The sequence below is a fragment of the Panulirus ornatus genome, chromosome 15 (assembly GCF_036320965.1).
Source record: "Panulirus ornatus isolate Po-2019 chromosome 15, ASM3632096v1, whole genome shotgun sequence".
NCBI classification, from domain to species: Eukaryota; Metazoa; Arthropoda; class Malacostraca; order Decapoda; family Palinuridae; genus Panulirus; species Panulirus ornatus.
Genome location: NC_092238.1, coordinates 3,989,981 through 4,013,685, shown reverse-complemented (window position 1 = coordinate 4,013,685; position 23,705 = coordinate 3,989,981). Strand labels below are relative to the sequence as shown.

The following is a 23,705-nucleotide window of genomic DNA, read 5'->3' as shown; positions in this document are numbered from 1 at the left end:
GGCTCACCAAGCTATTAAATGTAGAGGTAGATTGGAATCATGTCCCACCGAACTACCACCTGTAGAGGTAGGTATGAACCATGGACCTCGGAGCTGCCACCTGTAGAGGCAGGATCATAAGTCACTCACAAAACGGCTCTGAGGAAGTCGTTCATCATCCTGGTACTGTCTCTCTGCAGGAGACCTGCTCTCCTATTCAAGAATCAAATCACACACAAAGAGGGCTCGTCGGGAGATGCTCTGGATACAAAAAAAAGAACTTTAACTATTTATCTTAGCAATCACAGCCCCTCAGACGCCAGTAGACGGGCCACTATTGCTCCCACACTCGCCTCAACGCCTGCATACAGAGAGATCGCATGTTTCGCATGTAAGAATTATCTGTATTCGTGTTGGTTCAGGATGTAGCTGCCATAAGATTGCCATCTCCCATACTTCTGTGGCAGAAGGGTCTTCGTGACTCGTCCCTACAGAATCGCGGTGGTCAGGAGGTGCATAACACGGTAGTGAGTGGGTTGGCTGAGTTCAGGATGAGGACTGGTGGGACACAGTGGGTGGAACTTCTTCCCAATCACCACAGCTGCCACAGCCACAACCACATAGTGTGAATCGTACCACCATCCCCTCCACTCCACTCCTAACCCATACCAGACTTGACCATCGAAGTATCGACAACTGTGGCAAAATTCTCACAACGTAGAGAAAATATTTGTATCAGAAGCACTCGAAAACTGCTTCCAAACTTGCCCCCAAGTGGCCTGCTCCAGTATTTCCCTGCAACACCCCTTGCCGAGAGAGTAGCCACCTGAAAGACATAAACACTGGCATGACTGACATAAATTCAGTTTTACCGAAGTCTGGAAACACTCGTGGAAGCACTTTAAGTTCTCACAACACGTTCCTCGGTGCACTGGGTTCTGGAGAGGACCTTGCAAATGCCCTCCTCCGCCTCCTGCTGGTGCCGGAGGGAGGGAGGGGAGTCCTCCAAACCACATGACTCTCTCTCTCTCTCTCTCTCTCTCTCTCTCTCTCTCTCTCTCTCTCTCTCTCTCTCTCTCTCTCTCTCTCTCCCTGCACCATGATGGCACGTTCTGGGATGACGTTTCATAAGAGAGCCTTTCAAGGTAGGCTAGAATATGAAACCCATTTATTCCAGCGACTAATTCTTCTTTTTCTTAAGGGAAGACCAGAGAATTCTTTAAAGGCACACCAACAGAAGGAGCAAATCACACAGATGACACCGTCAGAAATTACCCATTGGCTGCCGCTGTATCTCTCCGTGTTGGTATCAGCATTTACGCGACTGCGTTGATCTATGGCACATTAGCCTCGTAGTGCGGCTGGGGCGCTGAGCTATGTCACACGAGCCTCGTGTTGAAATGTGTTGCACGACCTTGTCTAGTGAGGCTGGGACGTGACACAGAGCCGAATGGCGCCCGTGACTGTGGCGCAAATGTTGTAAGTAATACGATCTGTGCATCCGTCTGGTACTGAGGGGCTGACACCCCGGTACGAGACCAGTCAGGAGGGGCTGACACTCCGGTAGTGGAACAGTCAGGAGGGGCTGACACCCCGGTACTTGAATGAGACATCTAACACACTAATCCCCGTCTACTCTCGTCTACTCCTCATCTTCATCAGTTATATATACATCCCAGAAAGTATCACCCAAACCACAGATCTGAGTATTTCACAGAAAAATTGAAGTGCTATCGCCTCCAGTGTTCCCAAATGACGACCTCTTGGTCTGTTCTATCCAGGATGAACGTCTGTAGCCCTACACACATGCACCGCTATACTGGAAGACTGTCAGTGATCCAACCAAACAAGACTAACTCAAGCGAATGAGAAACATCAACCCATCAACCTTCCCCTCACCATCACGTGATCTGGGACACTAACTCCGGCAAAATACCATCGAAGTACCTGATCTATCATGGGTCTATCATACCACGGCATGAAGAGTTTCCATGTACAGAACACGTGCTGCACCCTCGCGGTCGTACACGGACACGGAATTCCTCGCAAAAGCTGTGCCTGCCTCTTGCATGAGGAGGGTGTGGTGGGAGACGGCAGCAGAGCCTGCGTCTGAAAAGCTGTTTGTATAAGTTATGCAGAGAAGGATTTATGCGCAGGAGGGAGTTCGACAGACGACAGAGGCCGAGTGTACACAGCGGTGAAAGGATGAACGTCTACAAGAGACGTCGCCCGGCGTACTGGTACTGGGAGAGCGAGTGTACTGGGGACGAACTGGGAGAGCGAGTGTACTGGGAACGAATTGGGATAGCGAGTGTACTGGGGGACTAGAACTGGGACAGCAAGCAGTGCGTGCGTCCTGAGGCCATCCAAACAAAACACCAAAAACCTCAAGCAACAGGAGCACCAGAGGGGAAGAGCAGCGATGAAATGAGAAATAAAACTGGTTACATAAACGAACAAGGTGGAAAAGAAGTATGGCTACGAGAGCAGAGCCGTTGTAACGGTAACACACTTATTTTAGAAGGTCCGTTCATACCCCCTGACGCTAGTCATATGAACGTTCAGCAAACATGGACTTGTTGGATCCAAGAGATGCAGTACTGACTGAATCAATGCAAGTCCAGAAACTGTGATGTATAGGTCTATGACCCAATATCAAGGTGAATTTAACGACTAAATATCACGTCAAATGGACACGAACTCTGATGTTCGAGAGAAATCATCACCATCGGGCAATCCTGTAACAAAAATCATAACTCACATCATATATTACTCATTATGTGAACACATTTCCAGGACTTCTGGTTTTAAATGTTTAATCATTTATACAGTACCGTCCATCATTAATACTTGTTAATAAATAAATCTTTTACAAATAATATGTGACGTGCCACAGTTCATTTTTAACATGTCACAGTATATTTCCTATTTCACAAAATGTTCTACAAAATTATAATACATTTTGCATGTGATAATGGACACAATTATCATACAGGCCTCAAAATTATCATACTTGTGTCATAATTATCCTCAAACTGGCAGCCTGCCCCCAGGTCGGGGTAACGCGCAAGCGCGAGTCATTCGATTCGCCGTGTACCAGCACCCTTTCCTTATATACACATTTCTTATCTCCCCAAAACTCAAATAATACTTTGAATTTGTCCCTTCCATAGCCTTATTCAACGTGCTGAATCTAAAATGTCGCAAGTGTAATCTTACTTTAAAATAGGCTATTTTTTTTCTTTAGTGAGGCTAAAGGGGGATTATGCCGCATGTCCCAAAGGCGGCCTCGGAATGGTAAACAAGTGGGAGGATCTTTGATGAGGACAAGTACGGACAAGAAGGCTGAGATTTCTTGAGTTTGTTTTTCTTTTTTCTTTTTCTTTTCGGCTGTAAGTTGACACATGTGTTGAGTTCAGTTAAGGCTGCGGCTCATGGCTGGTCCTGTGGGGGAAGACCGTCTAAACTGGCTCACGTCACTGGAGTATACAGTCACAAGCGGACCAGGATCGCTCTCTGACTGGTGTGTCCCCCCATCCTATCCACAACGTGCGATCGTAACAGTTAGAAGCTACGGGAATCTACATGCAGATGGTTGGAGGGAAACTGGGTAAAATGGCATAGGAGAAACCTATTTACTCCTCCGTCTTTTGTATAAGGGAGTTATGTTTTGCTCTGTGGTCACTGAGAGTTGTGCGACTGACGTGTTAAACAAAAAAAAATAGTGGATCGGCACAACAGCAGAGCCATTCAAAGTGATAATAATATAATAATGAATAATAAATATATATATGTCAGCTGACCGTCGCCACCCATTCATTCATCTATTTTTTTGCTTCGTTTTCACCGTTATTTAGGTCATCTGTAGATGTCATAATGGCGCGATACGCTGTGTTAAGTGTATTTCATCAAGGCATAGATAATGATGCATAATGATTATATACGATGTTTTTTGACGAGTGCTTTCGTGTTGGCAGCTCTGGTCTGCTTAGCGTCCCTATAAATCCGAAACTTTGATCTTTCCTTCTCTTAAAAGTTCGTTCATCATCATAAGCGTGCGTTAAGTATCATAATGTCACGAATATATACGATGATAATACACCATGTTTTTTTCATGAGAGTACTGCGCTATGTTTAGCGTCCCTCTGAATCCAGCTACTTGATTTTGCTCGTGTGCTTTAAAGATTCGTTCGTTCATTATAAGTGTGTGAGGAGGAAGAAATATCCCACATTTGAAGAGGTTTACTCCACCCTGCGAGCGTCAGGTTATAAATACTTACTTTCATTTACTTCTTATTTGTCCCTGTCATCCCATGTTTCTTAGAAATATCGAAAACTTTTCAGTTTGCCTCAGGAAAAAAAGAAAATTGAGTAAAAAATATTAAATTCCCACTTTAATACTTTAATGGACATTTCACACACCTCGTAAATGCAGCTGGAAATTAATTATGTTCCCAAATTAAAGCAAAATAGATTACAGGTGTTGGGGGGGGGAAGAAAAATAGGGTGAAAAAAAGTCCCACACTTTTGCTGGAAAAGCGAAATTAAGAAAAAGGGACGTCGAAATGATTAATTCTCGAGACCCGTCGTTTACATAGAATCAGTGGGACACGGCAGCCTCCCGGGAGCTCCAGGATGTGCAACGTAGCAGGGGCGCCCAGCCTGGCCTGGTCTGGCCTGGTCTGGTCTGGTCTGGTCGGGGGGCGACAGGTGCGACTGAATGAAGCAAATCCAGGAGATGTGCGGGGGGAGGGGGGGGAGAGAGGGAAGAGGAAAGTAAAGTGAAGACGTCTGGAAGAGGGAAGTTACTGGATGCAAAAACTTTTGTCGGAAGCTCTGAGGTTATCCAGCGGTAAGAAAAGATTTCCCCAAAACTTTTCAAGGGCAGAGTCAACACTTTGAGCGAGAGAAAAAAAAATATACACATATATATATGGTTGAGAAGAGGCAACTCGCAGTGTGGGTTTAATAAGAGTTTACTTCTTTGTGGGCAACGGAGAGTGGTTTGGATTAGTTCCCACAGCTTCGTAGGTGACTGAGGATAGGCCCTGCCGCTGTGTGTATCTTGGGAGAGTTCCATTCGCTGGGAGCGACAGCGGTGGACAACGAATGTACGAAAGTCTCACGAAAGCGTCATCTCCAGCCTGGGCACCAGTGTGTGAAAGTTAGTGGAGGAGTAGTGTCTGAGGCAGGGGGGGGGGCTCTGCTGGGAGGATGGCGGGCAATGGACAGAACACTGGCGTACGGGAAATCTATTTTTGATATATGGCTGAGGAAGGGAGGTGATTAGACAGATCAAGAGATGGATGATTTTGGCAGTCATAGAACCGACGACACACGGCCCATTTTGACATACTGATCCGGCGATATCAGAGCACGACACAGCTGCTGTGTTAAGAGTGGAAAGACTGATGGACTAAAAGACCAGGAGTGTCTGGTTCCATTCCTCGTACCGGGACGGGAGTCAAAGATTTTCTGTGTCTCGCCTGAACGTATGTTGTGTGTTGCGTTCCTTTCGGGGATCAGGAAGCTCCGAGTTGTGTCTGTGACGCGAGTAATGTGTTCTGTGTTAGTCTGTAGTCTGTGTGTGGCTTGTGCCATCCTGGGAATAAGGAGTGACCTAATGAGAAGGGAGTTCTATGACAATACCAGACACAGGGGAGGATGAATCATTCTATGTCAAGGGTAATAGTGAGAGCTACTTTTACCACAGGTTATATATATATATATATATATATATATATATATATATATATATATATATATATATATATATACCTTATGTGTGCTACCTTCGACAGTCACTCAATGTGCAGTAGAGACTGCAATTCCGTCTGCAGGCAGGTGGCTAGCCAGCCTCCTCCTCCCCCACTTCCCTGCTCGTGGTCATTCTGGAGTAGCCGATGGCCTGCACTCCCGTGGCTATGGCCAGCCTCGCGGTCGTCGCCACGGACCTCTTTCCCTTTTAGCCGCCTGCTCCTAATAACACTAACCCAATTCTTCTCTGCATAATTTCTAATTACATCCTCCTCTCCTGCTATTCCTGGCTAAATTACATTCACGTTCTTTTTTTTTCTTCTTCTTCTTTGCGTGAGCGAGAGACTTATGTCGCTGTTTCCCCCTCTGACCGGGCCATATTACATTACAATTAGGGTGGAGCCGAGGGCTCCCCAGGGCCAGGGTCAGGAGGAGGAGGAGGAGGCCGCCCTTAGGGAGGGGAACCCTGATGCTTATGATGGTCACTCTAGGGCTCTGTGTTCAGCAGCGGGGAGGGGAGTGAGGGGTGGAGGCGAAGGGGTGGACTTCCACCTCCCCTTACAGTTGCTGGAATGGTGTCAGGAGTGGAGGCGGGGAGAGAGTTTCATGCGCCCCCTTCCAAATGAACTGGACTTCAGCCTTATGTTCTTTTAATTGTTTCTGGAGGACAGAAATACATCTGGTCATTCTTTTACTTTTTTTCCTTGCATCTCTCTCTCTCTCTCTCTCTCTCTCTCTCTCTCTCTCTCTCTCTCTCTCTCTCTCTCTCTCTCTCTCTCTTGACACGAATGATTCGAAACTGTCTCACTACGTCATCCAGTCAGTTCACGACCGTATCTTCAACTACCGTGCAATGTGCGCCATCATCAGCAAGGTTGTGTCATCACAGTTCAATCTCGTTCAAGAATTTCTTTCTCCACTCGAGTCCAACCTTACCTTGCAACTTACTGGAGCACACCCTTGACACTCTAAGAACCCTGGGTATATATATATATATATATATATATATATATATATATATATATATATATATATATATATATATATATATATATATATATTTTTTTTTTTTTTTTTTTTTTTTTATACTTTGTCGCCGTCTCCCGCGTTTGCGAGGTAGCGCAAGGAAACAGACGAAAGAAATGGCCCAACCCCCCCCCCCCCCCATACACATGTACATACACACGTCCACACACGCAAATATACATACCTACACAGCTTTCCATGGTTTACCCCAGACACTTCACATGCCTTGCTTCAATCCACTGACAGCACGTCAACCCCTGTATACCACATGACTCCAATTCACTCTATTTCTTGCCCTCCTTTCACCCTCCTGCATGTTCAGGCCCCGATCACACAAAATCTTTTTCACTCCATCTTTCCACCTCCAATTTGGTCTCCCTCTTCTCCTCGTTCCCTCCACCTCCGACACATATATCCTCTTGGTCAATCTCTCCTCACTCATTCTCTCCATGTGCCCAAACCATTTCAAAACACCCTCTTCTGCTCTCTCAACCACGCTCTTTTTATTTCCACACATCTCTCTTACCCTTACGTTACTTACTCGATCAAACCACCTCACACCACACATTGTCCTCAAACATCTCATTTCCAGCACATCCATCCTCCTGCGCACATCTCTATCCATAGCCCACGCCTCGCAACCATACAACATTGTTGGAACCACTATTCCCTCAAACATACCCATTTTTGCTTTCCGAGATAGTGTTCTCGACTTCCACACATTTTTCAAGGCTCCCAAAATTTTCGCCCCCTCCCCCACCCTATGATCCACTTCCGCTTCCATGGTTCCATCCGCTGACAGATCCACTCCCAGATATCTAAAACACTTCACTTCCTCCAGTTTTTCTCCATTCAAACTCACCTCCCAATTGACTTGACCCTCACCCCTACTGTACCTAATAACCTTGCTCTTATTCACATTTACTCTCAATATGTGTGTGTGTGTGTGTGTGTGTGTGTGTGTGTGTGTGGGTGTGTGTGTGTTTATAATGGCCGAGGTGACACGTGCAAAAATTATGCCCTGGTCGAAGTCTGTCAAAAGAGTTTAACTCTAATTTTGTTTAAAAAAAAAGGGGGGATCAATCTGAGCTCTCAAGTGTTTGGGAAAGCTTATATGACGATGCAAAGTAGAAATTTAAAGGGGTGTTTGAGGAGAGGTGATAGCAGGGGAGTTAGAATACCTAAGACTGCAGCGACCTCAGTCATACCTCAAGACCGGCAGTCCGACGTTCTGGGAGACTAAAGGTCTGGATATATCTAAATAATCTGTTACATAAGATTTATGGTCAATCGTCATTGTCTTGTCAATTTTCATTTTCCTTGTCATCACGTGAATTCATGATCGTAGCGGACTTTGAGGACCTCTACCTGCGGGATGAGTAAGTTGCATTACCCCAGATTCCATATTCATGCCTTTGTCACCAATACTCTTACAAAAATACAAAGATGATAACCATAAGGTCCTAAGACGATAGGAGTAAGGCCCTAAGGTCCTTAGGGATGGAGAACAACAGTAAGGGTCAATAACGGTAAGGTCTTAAGGTGTTTGCAGGAACTTAGTTATCTTTATCTACCTGAATAATCCTTGTTAACACTATATCCTCCCCTGAACCTGTGCTCCTGCCCTTCCAGTGCCGCCCCAGCGACTGGCCGTGTACACGGAGCTAGGGGTGGAGGCGCGGAGCATCGTGGGTCCCTTCACTGAGGGGGACGTCCTCCGCCTCACCTGCCGCGCCACCGGGGGTTCGCCACCCCCTACGGTCACCTGGTGGGAGAGACCGACGCTCCTGGACATGACCCCGGAGGTGGAGACCCCAGACCAGGTCATCAACACACTGGTGGTGCCCTCGCTGACCCGGCGCGACCTCCACCGCACCCTAACCTGCCAGGCTGCTAACTCCAACCTGACCGCTCCTCTGGTCACCACCGTCACCCTGGACATGAACTGTAAGTAGCCAGTCACTTGTACCAACAGTCTCTCTCTCTACCTGAACTGTCAGTCACACTGGATGTGAACTGTAAGCTAACAGTCGCTCTGGTCATCCAAGGTAAGTTCCAATCTAACTTGTAGTGCCAGTCAGGGAGCACTCCAACCAATAACCGTAAGGTGCGAGTCGTTCAGCAATGAACAGTCGTCACCTGTCACCGAAGTCACACCACTACCCACCCGTTACATCAAGTCGGAACCGTCAAACAAACAGTCATTTCTTGGGCTTATGTTTACCGAGTGTTCGGAGCGTTCCAGCCGTGGCAGCCAACATCCAAGACATCCTCTTAAGAAATGGCCACTTCAGGGCCCGTGCCTGCAATCTGTGCTACAGAGAAACCATACATGTATTCCATAGTCACACATGGGCGAAAGGCAGCAAGGAATATTGAAAGCAAAAGCTAGGGATCTAATCTTTATAACTGGCTTGCGACAAGACTGAGAAAATTAAATTCCAACTAACTCATGTCTTTTCAGTTTTTCTTGCTAATCTTAGCCCATTCCGTAATAAATGTTCGTTCCCAGGAGTCACCTGGGACATGAACCGTGAGTCACCGATCATCGTAATCTCACAAACATTCGACCTTGACAAAATCAGTCACCTGAGCACGTGAATTATCAACCGCAAGTCATTAAATTAACTGTGAATCTTGACTTTGTCATGAGTTCACTTTCGCCGTAACCAGTGACTCCGGGAGTGAAATAAGTCACCCGAAGCAAGTGACTCGTCTTCCCCTGGATGACCAAGTCAGTCTGGACTGCAAGTCACCAGGTCACCGTCCACAGTCACCAGGAAGTTGGCGTGAAACTGTTCCCTTCATCAGTCAAGTCTGTCGGACATCGATTCCTTCCGCGTCCCATAGCAACACTTTCCCCTCACCCGCCGCACGTGACGCGCCCTCAACGGAAAATCATGTTTTCTATTTCATAACTCAAGCTTGAAGACCAGCTTTGGCACCAATTCGCGCGATAGACATCCACCAATACAACGCCCGGCGGGCCACCTCGTCCGTAAAGCACCGGTTCTCCACATGAAGTATATAGTCCTACCTGGGGAACCATCATCGCCGACACGTCGGTGAAATTTGGTCTTCGAGGGCGTCTCCCCCACCATAACTCACTCGCTATCTCCACCCGCAATCCCAAGTGGTCGGTGACTTCCGTAAGTAGGTCTACTCACGTCTCTCCCCCACCAACACAACGGGCTAAACTCCTCAGGTCAACACGACCGTCACCGTTCCTCCCATCTCTCACCTGTTCCCTCCAATTATCCGAGAGTCTTGAGCCTCTGGTCCTTCCTATTGACCACACAACTACCATCCGTCTGGTTAATTCTAGGTTCACTTGCCATCTGTTACGGGGAGGTGATACAATAAAGACGTAATTACTTCTGTGAAGGCCATTCCCCTGGAGCTTAGACCTCCTCCGCCAGGGGGGGATATCAAGGACAACGTCCGTATTACTGGATTACAAGAACCCGCCGCTGATGTATGTCCATAATGTATTTTCTTTCGGGCCCCCACAGGCGAGTCTGATATGCCTCCGTGACACGTGTTTTCCAGCGGGTCGAATGCGCCCTCAGACATACGCGACCCTTGACACATCATGAGACACTTGTGCCGTTTGATGGACGCGACTCAGCGCAGGAGGATGATCCATATTTTGCCGAGGAAGGATACCGTTTCTAAAGCTGGGTCGTCGCTCAGCGTGGAGAGAGAGAGAGAGTTTGAGATTAAAGAAAAGCAGATCAGGGTCGAGGCGCCAAGGACTTACTGCTATAAAGAATAAGAGGGACGGACGTCTGCTGGATTCTTGGTCCACAACAGAGCCAGAGCAGAGCCTGGCAGGAGGAAGGAACAGCACGCTGGGGACACATGCTATTCTCTGTACCTTACGGCCCGCAGAGACCGAAGGAAAATTCAGTGTAAAATGAAGTTTTCTGGACCCTGTAATCTGCATACATAAAGCTGGGCGTAATGTCCTGACGGAGGGCACGACGCTCGACCTCACTGCTGGATGAGGAGGGGGGGAGTGTCTCCTGCTTGCCACACCTACCTACTCACCTCCTGACTCACGTGGTAAGACAAGGGACGGGGGGGGGGGGTCATTTTCTCCGAATTTTCATTACCAAACTTTAAAGTAATGCTAGACGAGCTGTAGAACATATGTAGTGTCGATAATGAAGTAGAAATGTGAACATTCTTGCATATCGCGTTTGTAACTCAGCGCGGTGTAGTCAGGAGAGCAGCAGTTCCTGCTCAAAGTCATAATCATTAATCGTCTTAAGCAGGAATTTCTATGCTGTAAAATTAAAGGAACAAAGTAATTCTCCAATACACTATTCACGTCATGAACCCCCATCACAGACCAGTACGAGAAGGCGCCAATACAATAGCTATCCTTGAGGTAGCCCATCACAGACATGTTAGGAATGGTCCTATTACATTAGATAAGTAATTAAGGAAAAGACGTAAATACTAGAAAATATATCACTCCCGTAACCCACCTCCATCTTTCCCTATATCTACTCCCAAGGTATGAACCCAGTACATACTCATGTCATGAAGCACCACTGGAGATAGATGAGGGGGGGGTAAAGTCCTCCTCCCCCTGACTCCCTACTCCCTCATCTTCCGCAGTTCCACCGCTGGAGGTCCACCTCATGAGCAGCAGCGAGCCGCTGAGCGCGGGCAACCAGTACGTGGTGACGTGTCAGGCAGCGGGCGCGCGGCCTCCAGCCGTCATCACCTGGAGACTTGGCCACACCACACTCACCTCCCACACAGACAAGGTACGTACCTCACGCCACCAGGTCACGCTTCTAGGTCATGCTACCACGTCACGCTACTAGGTCATACTACCAGGTCACGCCACCAGGTCATGCTACCAGGTCACGCCAACAGGTCATGCTACCAGGTCACGCTACTGGATCATGCTACCAGGTCACGCCAACAGGTCATGCTATCAGGTCATGCTACCAGGTCACACTATTTCCAGATCATCATTACCATGTCAACACCATTACCATGTCAGGATATCCCCTAATCACACTATTTCCAGGTCACGCACCACTGCCAGGTCATATGAACAGTGGGTCACACCAGACACTCTGCCAGATTCGCTGAATCACTTACAGACTGTCTTAATGACCGTAAGGTCGATAACATCAACTGACTGCAAGCTATCAGATCCTTTATTGACGACTCAGGGAATAGAATAGTTAGGTGGACGAATGAATGACAAATTTTACCGATATTCTGTCTGAATGAAGGAACGAATGATGAACCAAGTAACACTTCTTTTTTTCATTTGAGTATTTTTATGCGTTGGCGTATTTAACTATCCAATGGTGAATTCCTATGACGTCAAAATTAGAATATAATAACTAAACCATTTCAAAGCAGTCTCTATACCTAGAAGAAACAGTAAATCGTAAGTCCGGCCTATCATCGTACGTAAGGCAGCGTCCGACCTATCATCGTACGTCTGGAAGCGTCCGAACTGTCGTCATACGTCTGGCAGCGTTCGGCCTGTCACTTAACAGCTGGCAGCGTCCGGCAGGACATCAGACAGTATGAACTGATCATACCACAATAAAAAAGAAAAAAAAAAACATATAATGGCAGCATGACATTTGGTGCACATTTTGGCACCAACACGCCTCAGCCATGCTGGCTTTTCTAAGGTCAAAGGTCAGAGGTTGAGGTCAGGGGTTAATTAGTTATCAGGACTGAGAGAATGGGTAGTATGAGTTGGCAAAGTACGAAAAATATCGGAATTTATATATTACCTGTTGGGTTTCCACCCACAGTGGTGTTAGAGACTAGCAAATGTCATATGACCATGAAGTTTATGTAGGATTTCATACCTTAAGACTTCGACCTGCTTTACGTTCGTGGTGATTTGACCTCCCTGTTGCCCCCAGACGAGCCATGAGGGGAACGTGACGAGAAGCGAACTGATCCTCAAGCCAGATGTGGGCGACGCGGGACGAATCCTCACCTGCCAGGCCCAGTCCCCTGCCCTCCCATCCCACCCACTCATTGACGAATGGAAACTCGATGTCTACTGTGAGTATATCCCGCCCTCATACTGTGAGTATACTCTGCTCATACTGTGGGGGGTATACTGGGCTCGTAGTGTGTGAGGATCTTGTGCACATAATGTGAGTAACATGTGTTTATGGTGAATATCCTGTGGTCTATATATTTTTTGAGTATACTGTATTCATACTGAATCATGAGTTCATCCTGTGAGTACCTTGGGCTCATAATGCGAGTATCCTGCACTCACACTGTCAGGGCTACTACTCTCACACTGTGAGAGGTCAGGCACTCATTTTATCAGAATTTCTGCATTCATGCTGTAGTCGTCATACATTTTCACTCAGGGAACTCATTAATTTACAATATAAGGACTCGCACTAGTGATACTGGGACTGCTATACTCATACAGTTAGGACTCATGATCTCATAGTGTGAGGGGGTGTCACCCTCATAGTGTGAGGGGGGTGTCACCCTCATAGTGTGAGGGGGTGTCACCCTCATAGTGTGAGGGGGTGTCACCCTCATAGTGTGAGGGGGTGTCACCCTCATAGTGTGAGGGGGGTGTCACCCTCATAGTGTGAGGGGGTGTCACCCTCATAGTGTGAGGGGGGTGTCACCCTCATATCATCATACCTCTACATTAACAATCAACCTGTAACGACTTCTTGATTCACATGAGGAATTCTGAGCCCATATTATGAAGAGGTCTCACTTCTGCTACGCACTTGAATTCCTCATATCATGAGGACAACTCCAGAACCGAAGTGCATACATGCAACTAAACTCATGCCTTTTTTTTTTTCTCATGATGTGAGTATTAGGTGAATGCCGTTCTCATAATGAGACCAAGAATACTCATTCACTCAGAACGTATTTCCTTGAAGTGGCATTTACTGGAATGACAGAGGCCAAAACATTTTCTTATCGTCTGTAATCAGGGATATTACTGGTAAGCATCTCACTTAGCAAAACTTTGAGAAATTATCGTAATAACTTCTTGGAATATACTCGCTAAAATTCTCCCTACACGTATATATATATATATATATATATATATATATATATATATATATATATATATATATATATATATATATATATATATATATATTCCTATGAGTCCACAGGGAAAACGAAACACGATAAGTTCCCAAGTGCACTTTCGTGTAATAATCACATCATCAGGGAAGACACAAGAGAGAAATATAAGTCAGTTGATATACATCGAAGAGACGAAGCTAGGGCGCCATTTGGTAAACATGTGATATATATCAAGTATAAGAGAAGGGTGGCCCACTCGTATTGAGGTATAAGTATTGTATGACAGCACCCGTAGCACAGAGCCTCACTGCCTTACCATTATATTTTTCAGATGTGTTAACTTTCAAAGTTACTCGTCCTGAGCTTCTGTGTGTGTGTGTGTGTGTGTGTGTGTGTGTGTGTGTGTGTGTGTGTGTGTGTGTGTGTGGTGATCCCCGCACAGTCAACTCTCCATAACATGAGAGGTTTAAGTTCAGTGAGAGAGTTTGAAAGTTTATACGAATTTACATATCTCTAAAGACGAGAGAGAGTCGTTCCTAAACACACTCTCCATAAGCTATAGCGATAGGATTTTTTTTTCTGTTTCCATTGCATTATCAAGGTCGCTTTCAATTTATCATCATTACTACGCTGCTTTTTCTCTCTCTCTCTCTTTCATGAAAGAGCTTTGCAACAGCTAAAGCTGACTCTAACCCAAGGCCTCCCGGTGCCTGTTGTTGATGCTGATGGCGAAGCAGCGGCGGGGGAAGGGCTGGAGATAAATCAGATACTTCTGTATAAGATTTGTGTTCCAAACTTACTCTTCAAGTTAGGGAAGTTTTCTCACAAAGGTCTCTGAGATCTGAGCCTTAGTTAAATGGGAAGTGAAACTGGCTTCTTTTTTTTTATGCTTCCTTACACGGTGTTCCTTCTTCTCGTTTTCTTGCATTCAAACACCGATTTTCACCTTGTGGCCTTCTGATAGATTGCCTTTTGTCATACGTCACAACCATTTCCTCTCACAGGCAACTGTACGGTATCAGTGTGACATTTTGTCAAATGCGTTTTGAGAGAAAATTCTAATCTCGTTTGCTTCAGTCGTGGCTCACACGGCCGTCATTTCGAGTCTTCGAAGTTCGATTCGCGTTCTACGTCATGTGACGTAGAGCTCAAGCGGCCATGCAGTTCCTTGTGGTCGAGGGCCCTTCCTTCCTGCGCCTGTAGTGGCGTTACTCACCCACAGGTGAGCATCAAGTCCATTTGAACAGACCCAAGTTCCAGGAGGCTGGAAATCAAGCTATGAATAATAATTTTCTTAACGGTGAGCTACAGCGAGATGGTGTTGTTGGAGTTTAGGACGTTGGAGGGATACGCTGCACGGTTCTTTGGAGTGCTGACTGGAGGAAATGTTTTTTTTTTTCAGGTTGAAGGTTCTTGGAGGGGTGAGCCGGGAGGGTTCATGGGAGTGTACAAGAAAACAATGTTAGCAAATAGTTAGGAGGGAAAGTTGGGAGGTAACAGCTCTTACATCTCGACCCAGCCAGCTACTCCACCGTCAAACTCATTAGAAATGGCACAAACGCAGGAGGAGGTTGATATAGGTCATCTAAGACTCACGAAGCCCTGAGAACCTACACTCCCAGGGTTTATTCTTTTTTTTACACTCGGGTAAATCAACCCTGTGAGCAGATCGTCAAAATAACCTATGTTTTTCCCTCATCTCAAAATTGTCCCTGCCTGTTGTAAACACCTGAGTGACACTGGTATGGTTGCCAGGGAAACCAGGTGACCGGAGGGTCTCACAAGGTCCACTTCGCCCTGAGTGGTCCGGCAACTCCCCAACTTCTACGCATACCTCCATTTTCTTTAAGGCGTGACTCTCATCCCCAGCTACGGTACCAGGGTAAACTGTGGTAATTTACTATACACCGTAATTCCCCGTGCACCACCGTACATTGAATTACCGCAGTCCCTCACAAAAAAAAAAACGGATGAAGAATATGTCCCTCGACTCCCATATCTCCGTATAATGAGTTCCTAACTCATCCCCTGACGCGTCTGTAAGATGAGTTACCGATATCGTTTACCTTTTACGATGAGTTACCGATTCCCATCATAAACACCCTTACTACTCAAGTTATTCATACCTATGTGATGAGTACTTTCCTAACACACACACACACACACACACACACACACGTGTACGATAAGTTTCTGACGCAATCCCGTGGTCCCCCTTCCCTGCCAGACGTACCAGAAGCCACCCTTCGCCCGGGTCGGTCCCTCAACCTCAGCAACATCGAAGAGGGAGACGACGTGTACTTCGAGTGCTCCATCAAGGCCAACCCACGAGTGTACAAGATCATCTGGGAACATGAGGTGAGGACGTATGTTTATACATCACTATCCCCTCGCCATCTATGTATATTTAGGGATATTTTCAATACAATGACTCCCTCCTCTAGCAGACAGACAACGTCGTCAAAGACCATTAAGGTCTTCTGGCCTCCGTCTTTACCACGAACTCCCATATCATATGCCCCCCCGAAGTCAACTGTCTCACTCATGGATAACTTGATATTCATCCTACTTTCAGCTTCCACTTTGAAATACATTTCTTCGTTCAAAACGCCTAAAGTATGTAGATTGTAAGAATAAATTTATAATTTTTCACCATTAACAATTATAACGAGTGATGATAACTAAAGGCTCTTCAGGCGCCAAGTCTGACTGGCGTTTAGTCTCTCTCTCTCTCTCTCTCTCTCTCTCTCTCTCTCTCTCTCTCTCTCTCTCTCTCTCTCTCTCTCTCTCTCTCTCTCTAACATACAATGTATTTTGAATGAAAGTTTAAACACCAGATCATCATTTCGCTACACTTAACATGTTAAACGGGTGGGCGGGTCGAATTACCAATTAAATGTGTTAAATCAAACACGTTATCAGGTTACGTTTGACAACAAAACCATTTTTTTCTTCTTGTGCATATTTCTTTCCTTTGTAGTTTGGTTAACGAGTCGGGTTGGGAGGTGTTGACGCCAGTATCTGGGGTCAAAGACTGTAGAGCTCATCCAGTCGTGGGTCGCATGTGTTCACAATCTCACACTTTAATTTTCTAAGACCTGCAATAAATACACTTTCACGCTGAGCACCTCGAGCGCATGACTAACCCTCTGCCATTTTCTAAGACACACTACCCATTGTACTGACCTTCCCCATCCTGTTCACCCTTGGGGTACTTGGATTCATCCTGGCCCTCCCCGTCACACTGCGACCCTGCACCCTTAAGGGTCGTAACTCTTCTCACATGCTAACTCCTCTCTCTCTCTCTCTCTCTCTCTCTCTCTCTCTCTCTCTCTCTCTCTCTCTCTCTCTCTCTCTCTCTCTCTCAAACCCTTCCCCCTTGACCCTGACAGCAGGGGCACACTGACCCTCCTCCCTGACCTCAACAGTTGGGTCACGGCGACCCATCCCTCCTCGCCTCTTGACCCTGAGAGCTGAGGAGAGCTGACCTTATCCTCTCCTCCCACTTGACCTCCACAGGACACGGCGCTGAAGCACAACGTGTCAGCGGGCGTCATCATCAGCAACCAGAGCCTGGTGCTGCAGCGGGTGGCCCGCTCCGCCTCGGGCAGCTACCGGTGCGTCGCCTCCAACATCGAAGGGGACGGGTACTCCAACCCCATCCACCTCAGGGTCAAATGTAAGTTCAGGTCGCCCGCGATCTCTTGTCTCCAGCTCAAGTTTAGATCCTTCAAGCTCGTATAAAAAGCTGAATGTCTGATGCTCCTTAGACGACTCTTCTAGGTTGTATTTTTCCATCTTGGAATGTCCACGGAAATATATTCCCTTCTTGCTAGGCGAGAACAAACATGTCTCATTCCTCTAGTCGAGTCATATATATATATATATATATATATATATATATATATATATATATATATATATATATATATATATATATATATATATATATATATATCTTTTCTTTTCTTTCTTTTAAACTATCCGCCATTTCCCGCATTAGCGAGGTAGCGTTAAGAACAGAGGACTGGGCCTTTGTGGAATATCCTCATCTGGCCCCCCTCTGTTCCTTCTTTTAGAAAAAAAAAAAAAAAAAAAAAAAAAAAAAAAAACGAGAGGGGAGGATTTCCAGCCTCCCGCTCCCTTCCCTTTTAGTCGCCTTTTACGACACGCAGGGAATACGTGGGAAGTATTCTTCATCCCCTATCCCCAGGGGATATATATATGTGTGTGTGTGTGTGTGTGTGTGTGTGTGTGTGTGTGTATATATAGGTGTGTGTGTTTCCCGTCTACGTCAGAGTCATTATACAACGCTCCTGGCCGGCTGTCCACTCCACCCTCTGCCACGCCATCTGAATGTGTGTTGCGGAGTCACCGCCACACCTAAGTTCCCAGGTGGCACCTTCTCCTTCAACACGTCCGTGTCTTGCCCTACCATCCTCCGCGGCAACAGACTTACGTCGTCAACTTGTCATTTCCATTTTGCTTTGTGCGTTATTTTTTCAGCGGAGCGAATCCCCCCCTGCGTCACTTTTCGTGGTGCGTAAGTATGTATGCTTCTCATTATAACAGGTCTGAAATAACTAGATTTCTGTTCCAGAATGTGTGTGTGTGTGTGTGTGTGTGTGTGTGTGTGTGTGTGTGTGTGTGTGTGTGTGTGTGTGTGTGTGTGTGTGTGTGTGTGTGTGTGTGTGTGTGTGTGTGTGTGTGTGTGTGTGAGCGTGTCATTACGTAACTATAATCTTATTACATATTTACATAGTACGAGAAAGAGCAGCCATCTCTTAAACGCTCATTTTCTTTCTTATTTTTTTTTCGTCTCTCTCTCTCTCTCTCTCTCTCTCTCTCTCTCTCTCTCTCTCTCTCTCTCTCTCTCTCTCTCTCTCTCTCTCTCTCTCTCTCTCTCTCGCTGCTCTGCCTTCGCTAAAATTTTCGAAGCCCTACTAATTAGCATCGAAAGTTGCCACACTGATTGGGTGAGGGAGGAGGGAGGGAGGGGGGGAAAGTTATGATTACCTCTCTCTCTCTCTCTCTCTCTCTCTCTCTCTCTCTCTCTCTCTCTCTCTCTCTCTCTCTCTGCTGACCCGGGGCTGAGTTACTGCCTCACATCGTCGTCTCCTCCTCCTTACTCATGAGACTCATTATTCGTCTCTCCGGGGGAGACCCCCCCCCTCATCCCCCTTCATAATTCTGAAGAAGTCAGGGGAGAAAATTCCCCCCCCCCCCCGAAACCTTCGGCGAGGAAGGAAATGGTAAAAGGCAGGAAATGTAGAATAAATTAGGAGGATATAGATATATCAAGATTATGGATCTGAAGGGCGAGTGGAGTTGGTATGGTGTGTGGCAGTACAGAAGCTTTGAATTGGGTGGCCCAACCAACCGCCCATTTCCCACCCTCTCTTTAACACGACCCTCTGACCCTTGAGGCTGACGGGACGAAACGACCCCCCTTTCAGGTATGATGTGACCTTTGGCCTGTCCCTTAAGGCGCCGGGTCAAAGGACAGGACATCATGGCCAAGAGTCGTCGTACCGTCTTCGTGCTCAAGGGTCGAACTGTCGTACTTGTGGGTCGTGCGTGTCTTTGTGCTCCAGTGTCGTACCGTCGTCCTCAAGGAAGGGGAAAGCACCTTCGTACTCATAGGTCGTTCCCCAGGGGAACCTCTGTGCACATGATTCATCAGGTAACAACTGGGGAATCTCTGGGGAACCACTGAGTACATTATCAATCAGGAAACGGCTGAGGAATCTCTGGGGAACCTTTGAGTACATGATTAGTCATGAAACACCCAAGGAATCTCTGGGGAACCTTTGAGGACTTGATTAATCAGTTTACGACTGTGGAATCTCTGGGGAACCTTTGAGTACATGATTAGTCATGAAACACCCAAGGAATCTCTGGGGAACCTTTGAGGACATGATTAATCAGGATACGACTGTGGAATCTCTGGGGAACCTTTGAGTACATGATTAATCTGGAAACTACCCAAGAATCTCTAGTGCACCTGACTGTCAAGGGATCATAAAAGTGTAGGAATTCTGCAGAATTGATCACATTCTCTTTTTTAGGAATATTAACTGAAAAGCGAACTCACACTGTACCCACATCCACCCACCCACACACACACACATAAAAACACCACACACACACACACACACACACACACACACACACACGACTACACACATACACACTCATAAAGTCATTACTGATTTGAAATTCATTTCCATGCAAATGATTCAATTATGGGGAACTTTTATGTTACTATTGACTGATTTTTCGGCTCGATGGCAGTAGTTGTTGGCCGTTAGCTGATTGGTGATATAGGTGTCAATCCCCCCCCCCCCCCCACACACACCCCAGTGTCGAGCACCACCAGTGGCTGGGGGGCGGGGAGTCGTCCACACCAGAGGGACGACTCTGTGTGGTGGGAAGGGGTCGTCCTCACCAGCAGGACGAGTCTACGGCAGAGGGTCGTCCTCACCAGTAGGACGAGTCTATGGCAGAGGGTCGTCCAAGGCAGTGGTACTGCCCCCATGCCTGGAGGTCGTACCACTCTGATGATACGATCTCCATGGCAGATGGGAGTCGTCCGCACCGGTGGTACGACTTCCTCATAACATGGTGGAGGGTCTTGGGTTTTTATGACCCTGTTTCCCCGCACTTGTATTCTGCACCACAATTCTCTCTCTCTCTCTCTCTCTCTCTCTCTCTCTCTCTCTCTCTCTCTCTCTCTCTCTCTCTCTCTCTCTCTCTCTCCTTCATGTATTTCTTTGTCTGACAGCTTGTCTGTCATATCATACGTTTCTCTATCTATTCTCTCTCTCTCTCTCTCTCTCTCTCTCTCTCTCTCTCTCTCTCTCTCTCTCTCTCTCTCTCTCTCTCTCTCCCTAACTCATACCTCTGCAGACCATATCTAGCATTTCTCTGTCCGCCTCATGCAACCCTTTGTCGACCATGGGGTCCCCCCAGCACCATGGGCGTCCTCCAGCACCATGGGCGTCCCCTCAGCATCATGGGCGTCCCCCCAGCACCATGGGCGTCCCCCAGCACCATGGGTCCTCAGCACCATGGGCGTCCCCCCAGCACCATGGGTCCCCCCTCAGCACCATGGGTCCCCCCCTCAGCACCATGGGTCCCACTGTGCGATTTAAATCTTTTACACCTAGCGTTCGAGGCAAAGATAAAAAGAGCAAAACATCGCATGCTACTGAATACTTCATCGTCCCATGAATATGATCTGACCCTCTGGCCTCTGCCGAACCCTGTCTCCTGTCAGACCCTATAGCCTCTCACGGACGCTCTGGCTCCTCCTAGACCCTATGGCCTCTCACGGATCCCTAGACCCAATGGCCTCTCACGGATCTTCCTAAACCCAACGGCCTCTCTCGGATCCTCCTAGACCCAATGGCCTCTCACGGCTCCCTAGACCCTATGGCCTCTCACGGATCCTCCTAGACCCAATGGCCTCTCACGGATCCTCCTAGACCCTATGGCCTCTCACGGATCCTCCTAGAACCTATGGCCTCTCACGGAGTCGGTGGCCTTTCCTAAAGCTGTTTTCATCTGTCCTCTGACCTGGTGCCATACAAAACATCCTGCGAGCATCCCCGTGTTCCTTAGATATGACGACCACCACCACCACCTCACTGTGCCTCCCCCCTGCCCCTACAGATGCGCCTGTGTGTCGCAACCCCAGGATGACGTACCACGGAGCGGCCCGCCACGAGCAGGTGAATATCCCCTGCCACCTGGACGCCCACCCGAGCCCCCTGAGCTACCGATGGACCTTCAACAACAGCGGCGAGAGCGTCGACATCCCTCAGGTAAGTCATGCCCCACGTCAGGTTCCAGGTCATGCCCCCACGTCAGGTCTCAGGTTCACGTTCCCGGGTTAGTTTCTAAGTCACGTCCAGGTCAGACTCCTGGTCCACGTCCCAGGTCATACCCCATGTCGATTCCCGAATCATGTTCCAGGGCATGTCCCTGGTCAGGTTCCAGACCATATCCCACAAGTGTTTCCAAGTCCCAGGTGACGTCCCAGCGCTGCTGCAGGGCTGGGGCCGCTCTAGTTGACCACACCCACACACAGCCACTCCCACCTGGTGGGGTTTGTATTTACACCACACCGTCAGACGTCATGCAAGGATCTCCTCCCCCACCACGCTCGAAACTCTCACAAACACCTCCCCTCCCATGCTGACAGACACCATCAGGGCTCACAAGGCTCTCTCCTCCCAACACTGACACATGCTAACAAGGTTCACCAGGACCGACCTCCTCTCCCACGGCCGACGACACACGCTAACAAGGATCTTTCGCTCGTTAGCAAATCCAGCAAACATAAAACACTCCCACGTAGCTGTTACTCTCTCAGAATACGTTCATACTCCCGCATCACACCACGCCTCCCAGCCAACCACCTCCGACTGAGCCAGTCAGATGTAAATCCTTCACAGGACGATGAACGTCATCCTTAAAATTAAACCCACAAATAATAATTGATCGCCAAATCACTCACGCCTGCTTTTTAAACCATCCAAACTTCATGTTCATATACATATGCAAGATAGTAAACACCAGTATATGTAATATATATATGAATGGCCATGTGTAATATACTGTAATCATACAAAGAAATACAAAGGAATTCAAACTAGCAACAGACCAACTTGATCCCTTCGAGGCTGTTTATGATAGTGGAAGAGACATGATGAACATCATAGATCAGTGTGGTAAGAGTAGAAATAGTAGACACACTATAGAAATTGTGTACAGAAGTTGAATTCACTGAAGGGAAACTTCCATGTCACTGGTTCTTCCTGCGTGTCCTCCCTCCTCCCTCCTCCCCCTTCAGGAGCACATCGAGGTAGGCGTGTCTGAGTCGACGGTGAGCTACACGCCCAACACGGAGCTGGACTACGGCACCCTCCTCTGCTGGGGCACGAACGCCGTCGGCCTGCAGCGACACCCCTGCGTCTTCCATGTCTTCCCTGCCGGTGAGTACCTGTCCTACACCCTCTCACTAACCCCTTATGAGTGCACACTCATCGCCTCTCGCTACACCCTGTGGGTAGCACACTCAAGACTCTCACTTGTTTTCACACTTTCATGTGCTCCGGGGTCCTCACTGTGTAACCCTCACTCTCACTAAGAGTGAGTGCAAGGCACAGGCTCTCATTACCTCTCACCACTTCCTATTGAGTACACACACACACACACTGAATCTCTCTCTCTCTCTCTCTCTCTCTCTCTCTCTCTCTCTCTCTCTCTCTCTCTCTCTCTCTCTCTCTCTCTCTCTCTCTCAGACCATCTGTATGTCTCACTATCTCTCACTGCGTTGTGAGGACCGAGCTTGGGCGAGGGGGTTTCTCTCACCTCCCGCGACCGACGTCTCCTTACTGCCTCTGTAAACAGCGCCCTCCAGACGCTCTTCCGGAAAGCCTGGCATCTCTCAGACGCACTACACCGCCGCTGTCTGCTCCTTTCCCCGGCCATCCAAAGATACGTGGGAGATATGTGTTCATGGATGGACAGGTGAGGGTAAACGAGGCGGGATACACTGCGTGTCTAGTGGTCTTGCTTTTCACCTGTGTAACATATGCCTGTGGACACCAGCCGCCCCCAGGGAAGAAGTACTACCCTCCTCGTCATAGGAGTGTTGAAGTGATGGCCGGAACCATCTTACTTACACCCTTCGCGTCAGTAGGCTGGAGACACAGTAGCCGACCCCAGGGAAGTACAACCCTCCTGACTTACGAGGGTTGAAGTGACGGCCGGACACCTCTTCTCACAACTGGTAGTCTTCCAACCCGTCTCATTACGTCTCAACTACCAGGATGGTCTATCAGACTGGTCTTCACATCCTC

General features: G+C 47.6%; 1 protein-coding gene and 1 long non-coding RNA gene across 5 annotated transcripts in view; one reads left to right on the top strand and one right to left on the bottom strand.

Moving 5' to 3' along the window:
• The window catches only part of LOC139753701 (uncharacterized), a 376,193-nt gene that overhangs the window by 275,681 nt on the left and 76,807 nt on the right, over positions 1-23,705 (bottom strand). The gene's annotated exons all lie outside the window — the stretch shown is intronic.
• The window catches only part of LOC139753699 (nephrin-like), a 212,794-nt gene that overhangs the window by 177,819 nt on the left and 11,270 nt on the right, over positions 1-23,705 (top strand). For all 3 annotated transcript variants that reach the window (XM_071670413.1, XM_071670411.1, XM_071670410.1), the window contains exons 4-10: positions 8,395-8,709; positions 11,389-11,540; positions 12,675-12,819; positions 16,064-16,194; positions 17,356-17,515; positions 21,511-21,662; positions 22,694-22,835. In XM_071670413.1, the coding sequence (XP_071526514.1) occupies positions 8,395-8,709; positions 11,389-11,540; positions 12,675-12,819; positions 16,064-16,194; positions 17,356-17,515; positions 21,511-21,662; positions 22,694-22,835 (1,197 nt within the window). The remainder of the gene's footprint in view (positions 1-8,394; positions 8,710-11,388; positions 11,541-12,674; positions 12,820-16,063; positions 16,195-17,355; positions 17,516-21,510; positions 21,663-22,693; positions 22,836-23,705) is intronic.